General features: G+C 43.6%; 1 protein-coding gene across 1 annotated transcript in view; it reads left to right on the top strand.

Annotated features, from left to right (window-relative positions):
- Positions 1 to 15406, top strand: part of LOC141441734 (mannosylglucosyl-3-phosphoglycerate phosphatase) — a 38334-nt gene extending 22928 nt beyond the window's left edge. The window contains exons 13-16 of the mRNA XM_074106567.1: positions 171 to 295; positions 5939 to 6040; positions 6711 to 6810; positions 8209 to 15406. Of these exons, the coding sequence (XP_073962668.1) occupies positions 171 to 295; positions 5939 to 6040; positions 6711 to 6810; positions 8209 to 8292 (411 nt within the window). The 3' untranslated portion in view covers positions 8293 to 15406. The remainder of the gene's footprint in view (positions 1 to 170; positions 296 to 5938; positions 6041 to 6710; positions 6811 to 8208) is intronic.
- Positions 15407 to 16535: the final 1129 nt, after the last annotated feature.

Genomic DNA, 16535 nt, shown 5'->3' with positions numbered 1-16535 from the left:
TTTCCACCTTTAAATTGTAATGTGACTTGCTATAAACGATTCTAATTCTAATTCTAATATTTAAAAATATATATGTATTCTTTTAATCTGAGAATTCTCGGGATCCATACCGCCCTTAAGAAACGCTTGTGTATAACGTATGTATGTCTATTTATTTGTTGATCTGGCAGGTATCAGAGGACATGTGCCCAGAGATAGGCTTAGCTGTGCAGAACCACTTCGCGGCCATCAACGTGCGCTGCGGCCGCGCGCGCGCCTCCAAGCACCGCCAGTCGCTCGTCACGCTCAGCCGCAGGTACCCCGCTGTTTATTGTTACTCCAAGCACCGCCAGTCGCTCGTCACGCTCAGCCGCAGGTACCCCGCTGTTTATTGTTACTCCAAGCACCGCCAGTCGCTCGTCACGCTCAGCCGCAGGTACCCCGCTGTTTATTGTTACTCCAAGCACCGCCAGTCGCTCGTCACGCTCAGCCGCAGGTACCCCGCTGTTTATTGTTACTCCAAGCACCGCCAGTCGCTCGTCACGCTCAGCCGCAGGTACCCCGCTGTTTATTGTTACTCCAAGCACCGCCAGTCGCTCGTCACGCTCAGCCGCAGGTACCCCGCTGTTTATTGTTACTCCAAGCACCGCCAGTCGCTCGTCACGCTCAGCCGCAGGTACCCCGCTGTTTATTGTTACTCCAAGCACCGCCAGTCGCTCGTCACGCTCAGCCGCAGGTACCCCGCTGTTTATTGTTACTCCAAGCACCGCCAGTCGCTCGTCACGCTCAGCCGCAGGTACCCCGCTGTTTATTGTTACTCCAAGCACCGCCAGTCGCTCGTCACGCTCAGCCGCAGGTACCCCGCTGTTTATTGTTACTCCAAGCACCGCCAGTCGCTCGTCACGCTCAGCCGCAGGTACCCCGCTGTTTATTGTTACTCCAAGCACCGCCAGTCGCTCGTCACGCTCAGCCGCAGGTACCCCGCTGTTTATTGTTACTCCAAGCACCGCCAGTCGCTCGTCACGCTCAGCCGCAGGTACCCCGCTGTTTATTGTTACTCCAAGCACCGCCAGTCGCTCGTCACGCTCAGCCGCAGGTACCCCGCTGTTTATTGTTACTCCAAGCACCGCCAGTCGCTCGTCACGCTCAGCCGCAGGTACCCCGCTGTTTATTGTTACTCCAAGCACCGCCAGTCGCTCGTCACGCTCAGCCGCAGGTACCCCGCTGTTTATTGTTACTCCAAGCACCGCCAGTCGCTCGTCACGCTCAGCCGCAGGTACCCCGCTGTTTATTGTTACTCCAAGCACCGCCAGTCGCTCGTCACGCTCAGCCGCAGGTACCCCGCTGTTTATTGTTACTCCAAGCACCGCCAGTCGCTCGTCACGCTCAGCCGCAGGTACCCCGCTGTTTATTGTTACTCCAAGCACCGCCAGTCGCTCGTCACGCTCAGCCGCAGGTACCCCGCTGTTTATTGTTACTCCAAGCACCGCCAGTCGCTCGTCACGCTCAGCCGCAGGTACCCCGCTGTTTATTGTTACTCCAAGCACCGCCAGTCGCTCGTCACGCTCAGCCGCAGGTACCCCGCTGTTTATTGTTACTCCAAGCACCGCCAGTCGCTCGTCACGCTCAGCCGCAGGTACCCCGCTGTTTATTGTTACTCCAAGCACCGCCAGTCGCTCGTCACGCTCAGCCGCAGGTACCCCGCTGTTTATTGTTACTCCAAGCACCGCCAGTCGCTCGTCACGCTCAGCCGCAGGTACCCCGCTGTTTATTGTTACTCCAAGCACCGCCAGTCGCTCGTCACGCTCAGCCGCAGGTACCCCGCTGTTTATTGTTACTCCAAGCACCGCCAGTCGCTCGTCACGCTCAGCCGCAGGTACCCCGCTGTTTATTGTTACTCCAAGCACCGCCAGTCGCTCGTCACGCTCAGCCGCAGGTACCCCGCTGTTTATTGTTACTCCAAGCACCGCCAGTCGCTCGTCACGCTCAGCCGCAGGTACCCCGCTGTTTATTGTTACTCCAAGCACCGCCAGTCGCTCGTCACGCTCAGCCGCAGGTACCCCGCTGTTTATTGTTACTCCAAGCACCGCCAGTCGCTCGTCACGCTCAGCCGCAGGTACCCCGCTGTTTATTGTTACTCCAAGCACCGCCAGTCGCTCGTCACGCTCAGCCGCAGGTACCCCGCTGTTTATTGTTACTCCAAGCACCGCCAGTCGCTCGTCACGCTCAGCCGCAGGTACCCCGCTGTTTATTGTTACTCCAAGCACCGCCAGTCGCTCGTCACGCTCAGCCGCAGGTACCCCGCTGTTTATTGTTACTCCAAGCACCGCCAGTCGCTCGTCACGCTCAGCCGCAGGTACCCCGCTGTTTATTGTTACTCCAAGCACCGCCAGTCGCTCGTCACGCTCAGCCGCAGGTACCCCGCTGTTTATTGTTACTCCAAGCACCGCCAGTCGCTCGTCACGCTCAGCCGCAGGTACCCCGCTGTTTATTGTTACTCCAAGCACCGCCAGTCGCTCGTCACGCTCAGCCGCAGGTACCCCGCTGTTTATTGTTACTCCAAGCACCGCCAGTCGCTCGTCACGCTCAGCCGCAGGTACCCCGCTGTTTATTGTTACTCCAAGCACCGCCAGTCGCTCGTCACGCTCAGCCGCAGGTACCCCGCTGTTTATTGTTACTCCAAGCACCGCCAGTCGCTCGTCACGCTCAGCCGCAGGTACCCCGCTGTTTATTGTTACTCCAAGCACCGCCAGTCGCTCGTCACGCTCAGCCGCAGGTACCCCGCTGTTTATTGTTACTCCAAGCACCGCCAGTCGCTCGTCACGCTCAGCCGCAGGTACCCCGCTGTTTATTGTTACTCCAAGCACCGCCAGTCGCTCGTCACGCTCAGCCGCAGGTACCCCGCTGTTTATTGTTACTCCAAGCACCGCCAGTCGCTCGTCACGCTCAGCCGCAGGTACCCCGCTGTTTATTGTTACTCCAAGCACCGCCAGTCGCTCGTCACGCTCAGCCGCAGGTACCCCGCTGTTTATTGTTACTCCAAGCACCGCCAGTCGCTCGTCACGCTCAGCCGCAGGTACCCCGCTGTTTATTGTTACTCCAAGCACCGCCAGTCGCTCGTCACGCTCAGCCGCAGGTACCCCGCTGTTTATTGTTACTCCAAGCACCGCCAGTCGCTCGTCACGCTCAGCCGCAGGTACCCCGCTGTTTATTGTTACTCCAAGCACCGCCAGTCGCTCGTCACGCTCAGCCGCAGGTACCCCGCTGTTTATTGTTACTCCAAGCACCGCCAGTCGCTCGTCACGCTCAGCCGCAGGTACCCCGCTGTTTATTGTTACTCCAAGCACCGCCAGTCGCTCGTCACGCTCAGCCGCAGGTACCCCGCTGTTTATTGTTACTCCAAGCACCGCCAGTCGCTCGTCACGCTCAGCCGCAGGTACCCCGCTGTTTATTGTTACTCCAAGCACCGCCAGTCGCTCGTCACGCTCAGCCGCAGGTACCCCGCTGTTTATTGTTACTCCAAGCACCGCCAGTCGCTCGTCACGCTCAGCCGCAGGTACCCCGCTGTTTATTGTTACTCCAAGCACCGCCAGTCGCTCGTCACGCTCAGCCGCAGGTACCCCGCTGTTTATTGTTACTCCAAGCACCGCCAGTCGCTCGTCACGCTCAGCCGCAGGTACCCCGCTGTTTATTGTTACTCCAAGCACCGCCAGTCGCTCGTCACGCTCAGCCGCAGGTACCCCGCTGTTTATTGTTACTCCAAGCACCGCCAGTCGCTCGTCACGCTCAGCCGCAGGTACCCCGCTGTTTATTGTTACTCCAAGCACCGCCAGTCGCTCGTCACGCTCAGCCGCAGGTACCCCGCTGTTTATTGTTACTCCAAGCACCGCCAGTCGCTCGTCACGCTCAGCCGCAGGTACCCCGCTGTTTATTGTTACTCCAAGCACCGCCAGTCGCTCGTCACGCTCAGCCGCAGGTACCCCGCTGTTTATTGTTACTCCAAGCACCGCCAGTCGCTCGTCACGCTCAGCCGCAGGTACCCCGCTGTTTATTGTTACTCCAAGCACCGCCAGTCGCTCGTCACGCTCAGCCGCAGGTACCCCGCTGTTTATTGTTACTCCAAGCACCGCCAGTCGCTCGTCACGCTCAGCCGCAGGTACCCCGCTGTTTATTGTTACTCCAAGCACCGCCAGTCGCTCGTCACGCTCAGCCGCAGGTACCCCGCTGTTTATTGTTACTCCAAGCACCGCCAGTCGCTCGTCACGCTCAGCCGCAGGTACCCCGCTGTTTATTGTTACTCCAAGCACCGCCAGTCGCTCGTCACGCTCAGCCGCAGGTACCCCGCTGTTTATTGTTACTCCAAGCACCGCCAGTCGCTCGTCACGCTCAGCCGCAGGTACCCCGCTGTTTATTGTTACTCCAAGCACCGCCAGTCGCTCGTCACGCTCAGCCGCAGGTACCCCGCTGTTTATTGTTACTCCAAGCACCGCCAGTCGCTCGTCACGCTCAGCCGCAGGTACCCCGCTGTTTATTGTTACTCCAAGCACCGCCAGTCGCTCGTCACGCTCAGCCGCAGGTACCCCGCTGTTTATTGTTACTCCAAGCACCGCCAGTCGCTCGTCACGCTCAGCCGCAGGTACCCCGCTGTTTATTGTTACTCCAAGCACCGCCAGTCGCTCGTCACGCTCAGCCGCAGGTACCCCGCTGTTTATTGTCTCTGCAAGAGCCTTATCACACTGGCGATTTTCGGATAAGTTGAAGCGATATCCCCGCTAGCGCGGAACGATATCGCCGCGAGAATGCAACGATTGGATTGGATTTTGACAGTCAATCAATTTTTCAGTGTATGTTTTTCTGTCCAACAAGAGTAACACACTTTGTTAGAAAAATATTTGCAAAGTACTACTCGTATACTATACTAGCATTATTAGTAGACGAGCCATGAAGGAATTGCCTTAAAACAACTCCTAACTTTTAGTAAATGTGTTCCCCATAAAATCATACTTTTAATAAGTAACTCAGAACACGTTTAAATTCAAATTCAAAAAATTCAAATGATTTATTCAGTAAATAGGCCGCAATGGGCACTTTTACACGTCATTTTTTTAAACTACCAGCGCTTTCGGAAAGACCATCATTGCCAAGAAGAATGCGCCGCAATAAACTTGGCAGAAAGTCATTTTTTCATAAAAATATAATTACAAATAAAATACTTAAAAACTATATTATACAATTAAAGAAAAAAAAATACAAAAAATAATAATAAAAGAAATACAGGGATGTATGGGGTCCCTTAGTTACAATACTAAACACTAACTATATCTAAACTATATCTACGTTCAGTGGAAGTGTAGAATGCTTCCACCGTCATAAATTTTAAAATAATAATAATAATAATTTGGTTCTGAAATATGCATTTCAGGTCAAGTAACCATTAAGCTTTTGGATTTCGAAGGCAAGTTCACGTCTGCCGCCCCCAAAGTTAGCTCACACGCACTCATGTCATGCTCTGAAAGCAGAGCGGTACCGAGGGCATGGTATTGCTTCCGTTCCCATAAGCTCTATGGGATCGTCTTGGGAACTTCGACGTCGCGAGCCTGTGACTAGAATTTAAACTAAAAATATAAAAGTTTAAAATCCATAAGCTTAACAATATACAGCCTTAAACATAACAAGGGGATGTATAAAGTCCCTGAGTTAATAATAAAATTATTATACAGCAAGGGGATGTATAAAGTCCCTATGTTAATAATAAAATTCCTAATCTAAATAATTCAGAGATGTATATAGTCTCTAAATGTCAAAGTAAACTAATTAAATTAATTAAATTATACAATCTTCAGAGGTGTAAAAAGCCTCCAAGGTCAAAAACTAATAATAATTATTAAAATAAAATTATAATGGCAACAACTAAAAAGTTGTTCGTTGAATGACTTGTTTACAAATACTTACTGTCCAGGCACAGTCTAGTGAAAATGTTGGACGTGACGGAGCTGGACGGGCCGCCGCCGCTCCGCCGCGCCTCCTCCGCCGCCGAGCCGCCGCCCCACCCCCACCCCCACCCCCACCCCACAGGTACGCACACACACACACACACACACACACACACACACACACACACACACACACCACGATGTAAGTACAGATGTACAATTATTTGCCATCATTATTTTCGTACTCGCTTACCGAAGTCTACTAATACGATGAAAAAACTTTGTCCACTAGATCTGTACTCATACAACTCTAATGACCTAAAACGCGTGTGTGTCCACATTAAGTTCTACCGTATTGTTTCTTTAAACTGTTTTTATCTACACCCATATAGTAAATCCTCAATTATGGGTTCAAAAACCATAGGTAATGACCAGCATTACGACATTGGATTCTATTATGAACACGGCTGTATCGTAATGGTCATTACGATACAGATTTCTGTATCATAATGAGATTTCATACATCATTACAGCACGGGGGGGGGGCGCCGCGACCACGTGGAGCAGCACCTACCTAGTTCTCGTTAATGCAGGTCATTCTCAATGGTTCTTGAACACATGATAGAGGATTTAATATATGGATATAGATAAAATATTGTATGCAACTGTACGTAATTAGGCCTTAAAACACTCATGTGACCCTATTATGATACTCGGCTACGCCTCGTTTCATAAACCCACACTCGTGTTTTAAGGACCCCTATTACGATACAGTTGCATAAAATACTATTTTTTGTTCAGATTAACGCGCCGGGCTTCGCTGGATGACTTGGAGCAGCAGTCTTGCGAGCTGGCGCCCAAGATAGAGAACCGGATCGTACTGTTGGACAAGCCAGAGGTACAGTCGGTGCCCTAACATAAATATCCACTTTTCTATGCAACTAGTATGAAAAAGGGGGTACATAAGCAGGGCCGGATTTAGAGGTCTGGGGGCAACAAAGGAGTGGAGCCCCAAAAATATAGTTTAACTAGCTTTTGCCCGCGGCTTCGCCCGCGTGGAATTCGGTTATCGCGCGCTGCTCCCTCGGGAACTTTCCTTTTTTCCAGGATAAAAAGTAGCCTATGTCACTCTCTGGCCCATAAACTATCTCTATGCCAAAAATCAGTCAAGTCAAGTCGCTCCGTTTCGACGTGAAAGACGGACACATACATACAAACACACACACTTTCACATTTATAATATTAGTATGTTTTTTATATATATATTTAAGAACAGTACTTATAAATCTTTGTACAAATCATTATAGGTAAGGGTAAAACAGCGAAAAAAAATATGATTGGTTTTTTGGAGTCTTTTTGTATTTTTTATTTCAACTTCAAATTTGTTACTTTTACGGGTATCCCGTGAAACCATATCGAAAATACAAACTGAGACATGGATGCACAGAAAAACCAGAAAAAGAGACCAGCGCTGGGAATCCCAGTGCAGTGCAGTTCGATTCCCAGTGCTGGTCTCTTTTTCTGGTTTTTCTGTGCATCCATGTCTCAGTTTGTATTTTCGATAGCGAAAAAAATATCAAAGGAAAAGTTGTTTACTAGTGTTTACTCGTCGGAATAAAAAATAAAAAATCCGAACTCTCTATTGTGGGGCCCCCTATTTTGTAGAGGCCCCGGGGCTGAGCCCCGGATGCCCTCCCCTAAATCCGGCCCTTCACTTATGTGCTGTGTCCCTAACTTATGTTAGGGAACTGACCGTACCTACAAAATAGTCGTCTTCATCATCATCTCAGCAGTAGGACGTCCACTGTTGGACATAGGGCTCCCCTTTCGACATACGACATACCTTTGTCGAATCGCGCTGTGAGCCAAGGCCAAACCGAGGTTAAAAGGAGGGGGGCATACCTCATGAAACCGAATGCAAATGGGAATGGGGCATCGAAGTACGTTTATGCAGAGGGGTGTTAATGATTAATCATTATTAATATATAATGTATAATAGTTATTGAAATACAATTGCAGCTAAAAATAAAAATACATTGTCAAATAGAACAAATTAAATTACATTATAAATTAAATTTAATTAAGATACCCACATAAAATTGAATTAAACTAAACAGATTAAATTAAATAATAGGTACTAAACTAAATGAAACAAAAAATAATCACCACCCCATCAATATATAATTAATTATTAGATAATTATGAATATTTAATTAGCCTGGGAGATATCGAGTGTCAGACAACATTGACCGCGTAGGCATTCAACATATTCTTTATTTCTTTCTTTCTTCAACAGAAATTGCAGTCGCTGATAGCAGACCGCACGCGATGGGAGGCCGACAGCGTGATAAAGGAGGTCGATGACGAAAGCTCGCCTTAAGCCCCGCTAAACCGACACGATAAAACGGACGACATGACGCTTGCAAGCTGCAACACCTAATTTGTTCAACGGCATTTTGATATGAGTTTGACTTGACATCTTTAGGAAAATTTGTGTTTTATATTTCAGGAATTTTTGACGTGAAAACTTGATGCGGTTTAATATATTGCTAAAGTTATCTCACTTGCAGTCGCAGAAAGTGAATCGCGTACCAGGCACGCGTTGTGCTACTAATGTCATGTTGACATCCCATACTTTTTTCAAGGAAATCATAGTGTAATTGGGGAGGCGAAGTAGAAGGAAGTTGAAGGGGTCTAACCTGGTTCGAATTTACTCCCCCTCGCGTGCTGGATCTTGTTGGACGCTCGCTTTTCTTCTTTGATTCTTCCACCCCAGGGTGTTTTATGCAGGATTCGTATCTTAATTCGCGAAGAGAACGTCGAAGGGAGCAAGAGCTCGACCCAACGCGCCGCAGAGATGAACGAATGTGTCGGTTTTTGTTTCTACCCCCGGTTAGACCATGAAAGTTGGATAATAGGGTAAGGGAAAGGAGGGTAGAAATTTGGTGTAGTGAGGGGATCAATCTGTATTTGCCAGTAATTGATTAATAAAAGGTCCCATCCTGGTACGTGACTCAGTTTCCTCGTCCTGGTGATATAGTTCCTTACGACAGATCTTTCTATATATTAATTATGAATGAAAATAGCGAAATCTGAAAACATGACGCATAATTTAATGAGTTGCACAAAAAAGCTGAGAGAACTAAATTAATATATAAAGTATGTTTCGTTATGCTAACTGTCAAATCGTAGTCTGAGCATAAAAAGATCTATAGATTTTCGGGTAGTTATAATTTGAATCGAACGCAGCTTTCGAAGAGTTAATTTTTACAAGCTTTTCTTTAGCTTGCCCTGTTTATTTATTTGGGTCAAATCTTGGAAGCTAAATTTGACCCACTTCCAGCGGTCCAATTGACTTGAAATTTGTCATACTTATGTAAATTTGGTGACAATACAATAATCTGGTAGTGACATCTTGGTGGTCCTGCCAGGATCGTCTCCGCAGGAGGGAACTCCTCGGTGGTGAATAGTACCGACTTGAAATTTGGTACGGATATGCAGTTTAAATGACAATCCAAGTACACTCAACAAAAAGTACAGTCAGCAAAAACAGCTTGTATTAAAAATTAAATTTTGAACAGAAACTTATATAATTCTCAAGTCAAGAAGTAAAAAACCGCAATATGCATAGAGAAACTAACAATGTCCGTCAAAACCAATTCAATTGGTGTTGAATATTTACATTATTTTATATTGCGCAACTTTAAATAATTTATTTTACAGCGAAAATTACAGTAGTTTAAGAATACAGTATTATTTCATCCAAATATTTACCAGATATTAAATAGTATTTATTCTTAATAGATATTATATTTTGGAACGCTTCTCTACCTCAGATGTAAGTATTTTAAAAATGCTCAGTTAAAAAAAGACACGCGTTTAGCGCTTCGCATATTTACTAAAATAATAACAATGAAGGTTTCAGTGACCGTTTGACAACTGACATTAGTGTCACGTTCGTGATTGGTGCAACTAAATGAGCCAATCACAAGCAAGGCTGTACCGTCAAACGGACCTCTCGATACCAACGCCATCTAGCGATGTTTCGCTACGCATTGAATGGAGATTATTTTATGAAGAGAAAAACTTTATTATAAGCGGGATCAAACCCATCTAATTTTCCAAGCTAAGTTCTATTTATGATGTGAATAAAAAATAACGAACTTAAATAAATACTAATATATATTAGGTAGTTAATGTTAATATCCGGTCAAGTGGGAGCGGATTTGAACGAAGGGAATCCGTACCACTCTACAATGAGGGCTATCGTTTTTTGTCTCACTAGATGGCGCACTGTTGCGTGAGGTTTTTAAGTATGGCTTACAAAGTCTGTTATTACGGGCGTGAAAACAAAGTTTAGATTAAAATCATATTTAATACACCTTAAAGCCGTGCCATAAAAATATCGAGCATGCCACAGTGTTGCATAGTCCCCGTTTTGTTCAGAAAAAAGGGAGGACAAAGGTTTCCGAAAGCCAAAACTGTCTCAAAACACAGACATTCATTGCCCCGGAACGCATATTTGCCACAATTATTTTCACATATTGGAAAATATTCACAAAATTATTCTAATTATAAATAAACCCGCGTAGCTCACCCAAAAACTATGAGATTTGACATTTCGGAGACCTCACGCTACACTAGCGCCTCTAGCGGCGAATTCATTCGCGATAGCCCTCATTGTCATTATTAAGAAAATAACACGTTAATTTTGTATGGAGAGGATTTTTTTTCTTTTTATTAATTATCGGCCCCATAGTAATACAAAGTCCGAGAAAATTATAAAGATGTCTACCTGTTATAGTTTAAACGATACAGCCTGTGACAGACGGACGGACGGACAGTGGGGCCCTAGTAGTATACTTCTATGGGCATCTTTTGGGTACGGGACCCCTAAACAAGGTCGACAGATTGTGTACATTTACAATTGAAAATACAAACTGAAATATAGATGCACAGAAAAAACAGAAAAATAAGACCATCACTGGGAATCGAACCCAGGTCCTCGGTAATCCGTACCGCGTGCTATACCGCTACACCACTGATGGTCTACCTAGAACGAAGAATATTTAGAATTAACCATCAGTGGTGTAGCGGTATAGCACGCGGTACGGATTACCGAGGACCTGGGTTCGATTCCCAGTGATGGTCTTATTTTTCTGTTTTTTCTGTGCATCTATATTTCAGTTTGTATTTTCAATTTCTGTTTTACGGGATGACCGTAAAAGTAAAAATTTGGAATTGAAATAAAAAATACAAAAAGATTCCAAAAAAACCAATCTTAAGTACATTTACAAGTCTTAGTTCTTATTGTTTTTTCTGATGAAGAAACTTTCATAAAATTGGTGAAAGTTTTAGAACTACTGGCCTATATTAAGAGTGTATAGATCGTTTTGAACTCCACAACTATCCATCCATTGCTGCTGACATGCTTAACGAATATTATTAGTGGGATAAACTTGTAACTGATCAGTAACTATTAAAGTGATATAGGTACAAGTAATTACTTCCATGCCTAGAGGAATTAACCAATAGAGTGGAAATACAAATAATTTGTTCCAAATTCTTCGCTAAGCGATTGCGGCGGTAGTTGTATTGTCTGGCCCAAGGTCAGGATGGAGGGTTGGCTATTTGTGTTTCGTTATAATCGATGTCGATAGTAGGTATGTTTAGTAGTTACGTGGGATGAACTTACTATAAAGTAAAGCCATAGTATAAGTTAAGAATCAATTGATTGCCGTGTCTATTTAAGCATATCGCTTAAGAACAGCTGTACTTATTTGGCTAATTCCTTTTTGTTTTGTGTGGACGTTTGAAAAATTGTGCGTAAAAGTGAAACTAGTGAGTTGTGTCCATATAAGAAGTGAGTTAGTGAGTTTTCTTCGCTAGTACATCTCAGTATGAGCTTAGTGGTTTTCCTTGTGCCCTTACATACGGAACAGAAGGTCGTGGATTCGAGTACGGGCTCGCAGAATTATGATTAAATTTATCATGAGCTTTGCCTAAACCTGCACACACATGTAAAGTAATTTAATGGTTTGTGTTAAGTTCCCAATCTGCACTGGGCTTGCGTGGGAACTATGGCCCTACTCGTATTCCGAAAGGCCCTCGTCTTGAGAGGCCATACAAATCGCTAATCTTAGGCTTAGCCTTCGTATAATCATAATAATTAAAATAGCTTTAATCTCTGTTAAGTATATAGAGAAAACTATGGCACAAAAAAAGTGTTAGTACAGGTAAGTAAGAAATCACAAATGTGTTGCTGAATGAGAGTTTCAGTGACAGCCTAGTTGGCGCTAGTGTGTCGTGCGGTCCGTTTGACAACTTTGACATTTGCGTCACGATTTTGATAGGCAGAGCCAGGAATTTTCATGGCATTTTTGATCTGTCATAGTGACTTATTCTACTTATCTAATATCGATAACGATATCGAAAAATAGTAATCGTAATACATTTTATAAAGACACTAATGGAACACTTATTAGCACTACACCAGACTTTAAATATTAAATTGAATCATACATTTGAAATTGTTAACTATTCATTGTTTTCATTGCATAATCCAATCCAATGCATATGTCTATTTCACATTTTCGACTGCCTAAAAGTTAATTGAAAGAAAGAAAGAAAGAAAAAGAAAGAAAAATGATTTATTAATTGGAAGATATCAAGAGATCGCTCTTTAACGATAAAACCGCCTATTGCTGACCTCTACTTTTATTTATTTTGAACATGTTGTATATCGATATATCGATATTGAATATCGGAAGTCGATAAGTGAGAAGTCACTATGACAGATCGAAAATGCCTTGAAAATTCCGGGCTCTGCAGGGCTACTACGAAACTCGAAGTTCGTGTCGTACATTCCCTCTGACACATACTATTTAGTACGAGAGCGAGAGGGACGGTAAGATACGAACTTCGAGTTTTGTAGTAGCCCTCCTGGTGATAGGTTAAAAAACGAAATGAGCCAATCGAAAACAAGACTAACGTGAAACGAACCTCTCCATATTAACGCCATCTAGCGATACTTCCCTTTCAATAAACCCTCAATGCACAACTCACCACTCTATAGATTGATTCCTCTACGTTTTTAATTTACTCTTAGGGGCTGTTTCACCATCCATTGATTAGTGTTAACCGACGGTTAAATGTGATGCCGTCTCCGTCTATTCGAACAAAACAAATAGAGACGGCATCACACCTAACCGCCAGTTAACACTAATCAATGGATGGTGAAACAGCCCCTTAATCTCTGTAAAGTGTTAGATATTAAATGTTCAAATGAACCAATACGTAGCTGGCACCAAACGGTTTTATATATAAAAAATGTATTATTTGCACCAAAATCGCACTGAATCGTGAGCGAAAACACAAGAAGTGTCGTCGTCTCTTGAAGAACTGGTTACGGTGAATGAATACGAGAAAAGTTTATTAGAGATAGACAAAATTTAAAATACAAAATACTATAAAAAAGGTAAATTTTTGTGTGTTCCCGAAATAAATATCATGGGATACTTGACACCAATTGACCTAGTCCCAAGCAACGGCAACCCTAGGCAACGGATAAACATACTTATATAGATAAATACATACTTAAATACATATTAAAAATCCAAGACCCGAGAACAAACATTCGTATTATTCATACAAATATCTTTTTTCTCTCTTCAATTTAAAATAAGGACCGTGTAGACACTTCTTGTTTTTTCGCGCATTAAATTAGAATAATAATTGTATGTTTTGTGTATAACCTTTGTGTATGTGAATATAACTTATGCTTTACAGTGCCTTCTATCAGTAAATATATGTTTCGACAGTGATTATCTTTATGTCGTTTTCATAGCTAGAGGAACATATATATACCTAACTTAACAGAGTTGATAAAGAAAGAAAGCAAGATTTATTTTGGTTCCACAAGTGCCACGCCATCATCTTATAATAATAAAACTAAAACTAACAGTAAAATTAAATATATATGTTATCATGTGTATTTTCTTCCATAATTTTATAATAGTAGTCCCATTTGTCCCGCTGTTAGGCTTTCAAAATATATTAAATTATATTGTAACGGATAACTCACGTCTTAAACCGAGTTTAGCTCGACATGTTTCGGGCTATTCCGTAGCCCTTCTTCTCAGGAGCTCGCGACTCGGCGGCTGCCGCAACACGCACACTACGCGCCACCGCTCTGCTCGCGCGACTGAAACAGCCCGAAACATGTCGAGCTAAACTCGGTTTAAGACGTGAGTTATCCGTTACAATATCATTTAATATGAGTGAGTCTCACGGTAGTTTCATGTTCAAAAAAGCTTTTAAATATAGCTGTGAAAACGATATAAGGAGTCAATGTGAAGGTAGATCGCGAATAATTGTAAGTACAACGCAGGATGAAGACATTGATGTTAATATTCAATTTAATAAGCGCGGTCATCTTAGGGTTCAACTTATCACACTGGTATTGCTTTCTCATAAGTCCTGCAGCGCTACTACGAAACTCGAAGTTCGTGTCGTGCGGTCCCTCTGACACTTATACTATTTAATACGAGAGCGAGAGGGACAGCACGACACGAACTTCAAGTTTTGTAGTAGCCCTGCTGACTTACCTTCCTGAAGGTCTAGTACGAAATTCGAAGTTTGTATCGTAACGTCCCTCTCACTCTCGTATTAATATTAGTGTCAGCGGTGTGTTCTAATGCGGGGTATAAATCCCTACTATATTAAATGCGAAAGTAACTCTGTCTGTCTGTCTGTTACGCTTTCACGTCGAAACCACTAAACCGATTTTGATGACATTTGGTATATAGGTACTTTGAACCCCAAGGATCAACATAGGATACCTTTTATTCCGGTAGAGGGCGCCACCGCGCGATAACCTAGATCCGCGCAGACGAGCGCATAAGCATAAAAGGCATAAGCTAGTAATAAATAAAATAAAAAATACGTTTATTTCAGACCTTATAAAAACAATTCATAGAATTGTTACAGTTCTTTATTTCCATCTCATGTATGTATTGACTGTTTGTACCAATAAAAAAATGAAATGGATTTTAAACAACAGTACAGAAAAACGCTTCAAAAAAGAATGCGTGTGTCACTGCGATTACAGTGCGTCAACAGTGCGTCAGCAACTTTCAGACGCGGTTGGACGGTGTGCGATAAAAACGTAACCAATGAGAGAGCCTTCAGACTCCGGCTTCAGTGTATTTTGAACACCGGTGTAGTCGAGCCTTAAAGTGACCGATATACGTACACTACAATAATATATAGGAGTACATTAATTAAATATAAAAAAGTTCAGAACATTTTGGGTACCTCATCGTACATATCTAGTGCTTATCTAATATATGCCTTATTTTCTAAGCTACGCTTCCAGTATTGTGAGTAGGTTATTGAATATTTAAATGCATATATTGTTTGTATAAAATGTAACACTTAGTGATATTAATTGAATGTTGTGATTTTAGTATAAGATAAATCCAATGCCAATAAAATCATCGTACCTGCCCTTGTGCTAGGTCCGTCCAGAAAAAAAATCGCAAAAAAAAGAAACGGATGGACGCCATTTTTAAATAGGTCATTGGCATTGGTTCTTTATAAGTGAACGCACGAACACATTTTCTAATTTGTTGGTTAATGATAAGATTAATAAATAATTTGCTTTAATGACGTCTAACTGCCGCACTCACAGTCCAAATTATTATTATTATTTAGTGTTATTATTATTATTTTTTGTTTCTCTCCATCTAATGTATTTTTATGTGTATCGAATATGTGTAAATAAATGTTTCTCTCTCTCTCTCTCAAATAGTACGTGTATCAAGAAATTAGCCATTATGACATTCCTGGAGCGGTACAGTCGAGTTCATAAACTTGTGAGCAAAAATATCTGAACACGACTCTACGCCGTTAACAATAGTCGTGTTCAGATATTTTTGATCAAATTTTTGCTCACAAGTTTATGAACTCGACTGTACAACTTAGGGATCTTTAAAAAACTAGCCTATCAATCTCTCCAAGGGCCGGTAACGCACCTGTGTCTTCTTGTAGCACGTGTCCATGGGCGGCGGTGATTTGATTGCTTTCCAATTTCCATCAGATGTCCGCATGCTCGTTTGCCACCACTTTTTTTTTAAATGCCTGAGTGCGGCGGTTTATAAATACAATTATTGTTCTCAAACGTTATTGTTTTATCGTTTTAATGACGCACCTTACGGTTATTGTGAATTAACGAAAAATAATTATTTGATTGTGAAAATCTTGTGATACTCGAAATGCTATGTTGCAGTTGTTTTGTTTGGATATTTCATTTATTAAACAATTGTCAAAATGTATGGGTTTTTACTCTCCTGCGATACTTTATCTACATCAACCGCGGGTTTTTTATCGTCATCATCTCAGCCGTAGGACGTCCACTGTTGGACATAGGCCTCCCCAATAGACCTCCAGTTGCTTCGGTTGGATGCGGTCGGCATCCGCAGTGAACCTGCGGCTTGAAAATACGTCTTCAGCTTCACTAAATAGGGAATATTACTGCAATTTTCTGCCGTCAGAGTGCAGCAAACCGTAAGCAGTTTTTTTCATCACACTTGCTCGTAAACAGTGTCATAACATGCAGGCTAC

This window comes from Choristoneura fumiferana, chromosome 24, assembly GCF_025370935.1.
Source record: "Choristoneura fumiferana chromosome 24, NRCan_CFum_1, whole genome shotgun sequence".
Lineage (NCBI taxonomy): Eukaryota > Metazoa > Arthropoda > Insecta > Lepidoptera > Tortricidae > Choristoneura > Choristoneura fumiferana.
The sequence above is the reverse complement of the archived record's forward strand: the minus strand, read 5'-3'. Positions and strand labels throughout refer to the sequence as shown.